Source organism: Entelurus aequoreus, linkage group LG01 (genome assembly GCF_033978785.1).
Source record: "Entelurus aequoreus isolate RoL-2023_Sb linkage group LG01, RoL_Eaeq_v1.1, whole genome shotgun sequence".
In the NCBI taxonomy this organism is placed as follows: domain Eukaryota; kingdom Metazoa; phylum Chordata; class Actinopteri; order Syngnathiformes; family Syngnathidae; genus Entelurus; species Entelurus aequoreus.
The window spans coordinates 18,390,842-18,398,341 of record NC_084731.1 but is presented as its reverse complement, the minus strand read 5'-3'; the positions used below and the strand labels follow the sequence as shown (position 1 = coordinate 18,398,341).

The 7,500-nt window shown below is 37.4% G+C and overlaps 1 protein-coding gene across 10 annotated transcripts in view; it reads right to left on the bottom strand.

The window, feature by feature from the left end:
* The window catches only part of plekha6 (pleckstrin homology domain containing, family A member 6), a 196,677-nt gene that overhangs the window by 6,995 nt on the left and 182,182 nt on the right, over nucleotides 1-7,500 (bottom strand). For all 10 annotated transcript variants that reach the window (XM_062045055.1, XM_062045028.1, XM_062045046.1 and 7 more), the window contains 2 exons: nucleotides 5,280-5,413; nucleotides 1,971-2,119 (listed from right to left, as the gene is read on the bottom strand). In XM_062045055.1, the coding sequence (XP_061901039.1) occupies nucleotides 1,971-2,119; nucleotides 5,280-5,413 (283 nt within the window). The remainder of the gene's footprint in view (nucleotides 1-1,970; nucleotides 2,120-5,279; nucleotides 5,414-7,500) is intronic.

The window sequence follows — 7,500 nt, the reverse complement described above, 5'->3', positions numbered from 1 at the left end:
ACTTATATAAGGCTTTTAAAGTCATTTTGATAGTAGGCTAATATAGCTAATATAGACACTTACATCATGTGTTGACTTCATTTTAACACTTATATAAGATGTTTAAAGTCATTTTGATAGTAGGCTAATATAGACACTTACATCATGTGTTGACTTCATTATAACACTTATATAAAACATTTAAAGTCATTCTGATAGTAGGCTATTATAGCTAATATAGACACTACAACATGTGTTGCCTTAATTATAACACTTATATAAGGTGTTTAAAGTCATTTTGATAGTAGGCTATTATAGCTAATATGGACACTTACATTATGTGTTGCCTTCATTATATAAAACATTTAAAGTAATTTTGATAGTAGGCTATTATGGCTAACATAGACACTTACATCATGTGTTGTCTTCATTATAACACTTATATAAGACGTTTAAAGTAATTTTGATAGTAGGCTAATACAGCTAATATACACACTTGCGTCATGTGCTGCCTTCATTATAACACTTATATAAGACGTTTAAAGTAATTTTGATAGTAGGCTAATATAGACACCTACATCATGTGTTGCCTTCATTATAACACTTATATAATATGTTTAAAGTCATTTTGATAGTAGGCTAACATAACTAATATGACACTTACGTCATGTGTTGCCTTCATTATAACACTTATATAAGACTTTTAAAGTCATTTTGATAGTAGGCTAATATAGCTAATATAGACACTTACATCATGTGTTGCTTTCATTATAACACTTATATAAGATGTTTTAAAGTCATTTTGATAGTAGGCTTATATAGCTAATATAGACACTTATATCATGTGTTGCCTTCATTATAACACTTATATAAGACTTTTAAAGTCATTTTGATAGTAGGCTAATATAGACACTTACATCATATGTTGACTTCATTATAACACTTATATAAGACGTTTAAAGTCATTTTGATAGTAGGCTAATTTAGCTAACATAGACACTTGCGTCATGTGTTGCCTTCATTATAACAGGTATATAAGACTTAAAGTCATTTTGATAGTAGGCTAATATAGACACTTACATCATGTGTTGACTTCATTATAACACTTATATAAAACTTTTAAAGTCATTTTGATAGTAGGCTAATATAGACACTTACATCATGTGTTGACTTCATTATAACACTTATATAAGACTTTTAAAGTCATTTTGATAGTAGGCTAATATAGCTAATATAGACACTTGCGTCATGTGTTGCCTTCATTATAACACGTATATAAGACTTTTAAAGTCATTTTGATAGTAGGCTAATATAGCTAGTATAGACACTTACGCCATGTGTTGCCTTCATTATAACACTTATATAAGGCTTTTAAAGTGATTTTGATCGTAGGCTATTATAGCTAATATGAACACTTACATCATGTGTTGCCTTCATTGTATAAAACGTTTAAAGTCATTTTGATAGTAGGCTATTATAGCTAATATAAACACTTACATCATGTGTTGCCTTCATTATAACACTTACTGTATATAAGACGTTCAAAGTCATTTTGACAGTAGGCTAACATAGCTAATATAGACACTTATATAATGTGTTGACTTCATTATAACACTTATATAAGACTTTTAATGTTTTGCGGCTCCAGCCAGATTTTTATTTTTTTGTATTTTCGGTCCAATATGGCTCTTTCAACATTTTGGCGTTGCCAACCCCTGGGTGAGGCGGAGAATTGGGATCCAGCCTAAAACTCCACTTACATCACAGTCAAGGAACGGAACTCGTTATTAACCCGAGGACCAGCGTGTACCCACAAAACACAGTTTTGTCCTTGCAAATGGTGGTAAGTAAAAAAAAAAAAGCACTACTGCGTGAGCTCTCTGCAGAGAGACAAACACAGACTATATTATGAGTGGGTCCATGGAGAAGAGGTAGGACAAAAGGATGGGGGGAAGGGATTCGGTGCCAGTGGGATGAAGGAGAGTCCTTACCAGAGAGAATTCGGCTGCGACGCGAGGCCTCGGCAGCCAGAGCACAGGAGATCTCAATGCGCTTCTCCTGCTCCTGCAACTGCTGCTGGGAGTTGACTGGCGCTCCTCCCTCCACTGGGCCGTCCAGCGCAGGAACCAGGTTTTGCAGGCTGGCAGAAGGGGGACAGGATGAGAACAAAGACACAAAAGCGGAGAGTAGCTGTAATAATAATAACAATAATAGATTTTATTTGTAAAAAGCACTTTACATTGAGTAAACAACCTCAAAGTGCTAGTGCAGGGGTCGGCAACCCGCGGCTCTAGAGCCGCATGCGGCTCTTTAGCGCCGCCCTAGTGGCTCTCAGGAGCTTTTTTAAAAATGTATGAAAAATGGAAAAAGATGAGGAAAAAAAAAAAAAAATGTTTTAATATGGTTTCCGTAGGAGGACAAACATGACGCCAACCTCCCTAATTGTTACAAATCACACTGTTTATATTAAACATGCTTCACTGATTCGAGTATTTGGCGAGCGCCGTTTTGTCCTACTAATTTTGGCGGTCCTTGAACTCACCGTAGTTTGTTTACAAGTATAACTTTCTCCGACTTTCTAGGACGTGTTTTATGCCACTTCTTTTTCTGTCTCATTCTGTCCACCAAACTTTTAACGTTGTGCGTGAAGGCACAAAGGTGAGTTTTGTTGATGTTGTTGACTTGTGTGGAGTGCTAATCAGACATATTTGGTCAGTGCATGACTGCAAGCTAATCGATGCTAACATGCTATTTAGGCTAGCTATATGTACATATTGCAGCATTATGCCTCATTTGTAGCTATATTTGAGCTCATTTAGTTTCCTTTAAGTCATCTTAATTCAATTTATATCTCATGACACACTATCTGTATGTAATATGGCTTTTAATTTTTTGCGGCTCCAGACAGATTTGTTTTTGTATTTTTGCTCCAATATGGCTCTTTCAACATTTTGGGTTGCCGACCCCTGTGCTAGTGTATTAAAAAAAAAAAAAAAATTAAAAAAAAGATAATAAAAAATAAAAACTAGAACAGCCAAATAGCTAAAACTAGTATGCATATATCTAAAACAAGACTTTTTTTAAAAAAGAAGGGTTTTTAAGCCTTTTTTAAAAGCATTTACAGTCTGAGGTGCCCTCAGGTGGTCAGGGAGAGTGGGCGCGGCAGAGCAGACAGCCTGGTCTCCCATTGCTAAGTACCAATGATGAGTCACACACACACTAGGTGTGGTGAAATTACTGTCTGCATTCGACCCATAACCCTTGATCACCCCCTAGGAGGTGAGGGGAGCAGTGGGCAGCAGCAGTGGCAGCGCCCGGGAAATATTGTTTGATGATTTAACCCCCAATTCCAACCCTTGATGCTGAGTGCCAAGCAGGGAGGTAATGGGTCCCATTTGTATAGTTTTTGGTATGACTCGGTCCTACCGATCTCAGGGCGGACACTCTAACCAAAGATTCTTTAAACAAAATTGATGTTTATTTGTTGCATTGTTAATATACCCAAGTAATGGTAAATGGGTTATATTTGTATTATTATGCTTTTCTACCTTCAAGGTACTCAAAGCGCTTTGACACTATTTCCATTTTTCAGAATGTGTTTGTTCTATTTTTGGCCAAAGTAAGACAAAGAAAACAATCTGAATGTGTCTTTATTTTGTAGTTTTAATGCCATGATTTTAATAGTCCTCCATGTGGCCCCTTTATGCAGAAAGACTCAGAGCTTTTGTCGACATCATGCTCTTAAAATGAAGAAATAACAGATAAAAACCTATACAGTGATCAGAATGTAATGTATTCATTATAATTGGTAATAATGCAAGTAAACATTTAAAAGGAGATAAACTTGTATTTCTCATTACCGATATCATTTTTTTTACTATTGTACTGCGATTGAAATTAGGGATGTCCGATAATATCGGACTGGCCGATAAATGCTTTAAAATGTAATATCGGAAATTATCGGTATCGGTTTCAAAAAGTAAAATTTATGACTTTTTAAAACGCTGCTGTGTACACGGACGTAGGGAGAAGTACAGAGCGCCAATAAACCTTAAAGGCACTTCCTATGCGTGCCGGCTTTTCATACACACAAGTGAATGCAATGCATACTTGGTCAACAGCCATACAGGTCACACTGAGGGTGGACGTATAAACAACTTTAACACTGTCACAAATACGCGCCACACTGTGAACCCACACCAAACAAGAATGACAGACACATTTCGGGAGAACATCCGCACCGTAACACAACATAAACACAACAGAACAAATACCCCCTTGCAGCACTAATTCCAACCCTGCCCACCTCAACCTCCTCATGCTCTCTCAGGGAGATCATGTCCCAAATTCCAAGCTGCTGTTTTGAGGCATGTTAAAAAAAAATAATGCACTTTGTGACTTCAATAATAAATATGGCAGTGCCATGTTGGCATTTTTTTCCATAACTTGAGTTGATTTATTTTGGAAAACCTTTGTTACATTGTTTAATGCATCCAGCGGGGCATCACAACAAAATTAGGCATAATGATGTGTTAATTCCACGACTGTATATATCGGCATCGGTTGATATCGGAATCGGTAATTAAGAGTCGGACAATATCGGAATATCGGCAAAAAAGCCATTATCGGACATCTCTAATTGAAATGTAAATAACTTTGTCTTAAATAAATAAACAAACCAAAAAAATACATGGACTCCCATATTTGTACGCAAAAATGTAACTTAAATAAACATTGAACATCCTAAAGTGCATTTTTTTGGAAAAACGTTGTGTTTGTGCTCACGGCATTCTCGCTCGTTCCGCCGTGTTGATGGGCTCATATTGCCCATCTAATTTGAAGCTGAAATATTACGGGATATATTTTTTTCCTGTTAATTTTTGTTATTTTGCGGAACTTCCCACTGACGAGTCGCGAGGCTCTCTGTTCATGCTTGGCTTTCTGTTCTTACATGCTTAAGATTGTGGATGAGTGAAAAGAGGGCTCACTGCGTTCACGTAATTCTACTGTTAAATAAACATGCTCATGTGCTGAGAGCGATGGACTGAGTGAAACCTCTTTCTCCTTGTTTGAAGCAAGTGACGAATAAACGCGAGGCTCATCATTTGTAATTGGCGTACATGTCCGTCACTCAAATGGCGGTGACGGCGGAGAATTAAAAAAAAAAACTCAACCTCTTGCAGTTACGTAATCGCACAAATTAATATCTCAATGTCGAGTAATCGTACAGCTCTAAAAGGTGTACATTTCTATTTGTTCAACATGTAACAATAAAATTACAAATGTTCTAAAAACCCTACTTGGATTTGGCAATAAGGGTCTTGATCCGTTCCAGTTTTTTTTGCTTTTCCTTTTCCTCCTCGGGGCTCAGGGGGGCGTCGTCTTCCATTTCCAGGTAGCGCTCCGGGATCAGAACCTTGTCAGGAGCCATCAGCTAAAAGCACAGAATATTATTTGTCATTTAGAACTATTTTGGTAGCAGGTGCCGAGCAGAACACAAACCCCACCGCCTTTGTCTCAAGATATTATCAACTACCGTATTTCCCAGACCATAGGGCACATTATAAGGCTCTATTTGTTATCTTTTTTCATATATAAGGTGCACCAGATTATAAGGCGCATTAAAGGATTTATTGTTTTCTAAATGTAAAAAACGTCCTTGTGGTCTACATAACATGTGATGGTGGTTCTTTGGTCAAAATGTTGCATAGATGATGTTTTACAGATCATCTTCAAGCCGCTTTCTGACAGTCTCTTCCGGATGTGCCGTTTTGTGGGCGGTCTTATTTACGGGGCTCACCTTCGACAGCGTCTTCTCCCCGTCATCTTTGTTGTAGCGGTGTAGCGTGCAAGGACGGGAGTGGAAGAAGTGTCCAAAGATGGAGCTAACTGTTTTAATGACATTCAGACTTTACTTCAATCAATAACGAAGCAGCATCTCCTCATCCGGAAACAACAACACCGGAAATGTGTCCCATGAAAAATCGTCCGACCGGAACTCTCTAATAACTAAAGTCCCTTGGGTGAATAATGTAAACTCACTACACCGGTATATTTTAGCACTTCCATGGCGAGTTAACTGACAGATATAAGTAAGAATGTTATGCTACTTTATATTAGAAATGGCAACAGCGGAGGATAAATGTCCCATAACAAGAAGGTGGAGAAAAAAGAGAACCTTATCGACTACGATGTCCACGGACTACAAAGGCGGAGGCACACAATTTTTCAGGATTTATGCAGATCCAAAATATGGATCAGCAGGTACCAGACGGTAAGAAAAGTTGCTTTTGCATAATATTGCGAAACTAAACGCCAGATAATATGTCTTACCTTATACACACACCATGATAATACTCCTATGTTGAAGCACATCAAGCGGTGCGGCTTCATAGCTTACCAAAGTCGTACTAAAACATTTTGATAGATTTTTGAGCGCCGTGTGTAATGTTCTATATTTTCAATGGAACATATAAAATATTGGTGTTGTTTACTTGAGTCATATTGCCATCATAGTGCAAGCCTTCACTTATCTGTAATGTTTGACAGCCATCTACTGGTCACACTTATCATTACACTGTCGAGTTTTGAGGAATAAAAACATTTTTTAAGTGCGCCTTATAGTCCGGAAAATACGGTACATGAAATAAAAATAACAATGGATGGATATATAACAAGTGACCTTTATACGTTGTGTGCAAAGTGAGTTACAAGACTCCTGTAGTAGAGGAAAAGGATATAAATCAAATTTTTTCAGCATGGGCTGCAAATACTTTGAATTTGGGGAAAAACAGATCGACGACTGAATGGCTCTGTGATCAATTCAGCCCCAAAAAGAGAAGTGTTTAAACGTTAGCAATGCAGTGAAGCACCGTATTTTTCAGACTATAAGGCGCACTCAAAATCCTTTCATTTTCTCAAAATTCGACATACCTTTCTTTGATTGATTGATTGATTGATTGAAACTTTTTTATTAGTAATTTGCACAGTACAGTACATATTCCGTACAATTGACCACTAAATGGTAACACCCGATTATGTTTTTCAACTTGTTTAAGTCGGGGTCCACGTTAATCAATTCATGGTATTATATATTTCTGGTTGTGTTGACCTCTAACCAATTGTATATGGTACAAGACGTTATAAGTGTGACCAGTAGATGGCAGTCACACATAAGCGATACGTGTGGACTGCAAGTTGAAGCCTGTTCGATAAATGACTCTAGCATGTACCTGTAAGACCAAAACTTTGATGTTGCATTGAGGATATAGAACATTGCACACAGCGCTTAGAAAACCGTCAAAATGTTTTAGTACGAATTTGGTAAACTACGAAGCTTCACCGCTTGATGGAACGTGGAGCATTACTGCTATCGTAGCCTGCTGTGCTTCAACATGCGGGTATTATTATGGTGTGTTTATGAGGACCTAAAAATGCGTTGTTCCGCAATATCATGCAAAATCTAATTTTTTTACCAATTGGTACCTGCTGATGTTTAATTGGGATCTGCATAAGTCCCCA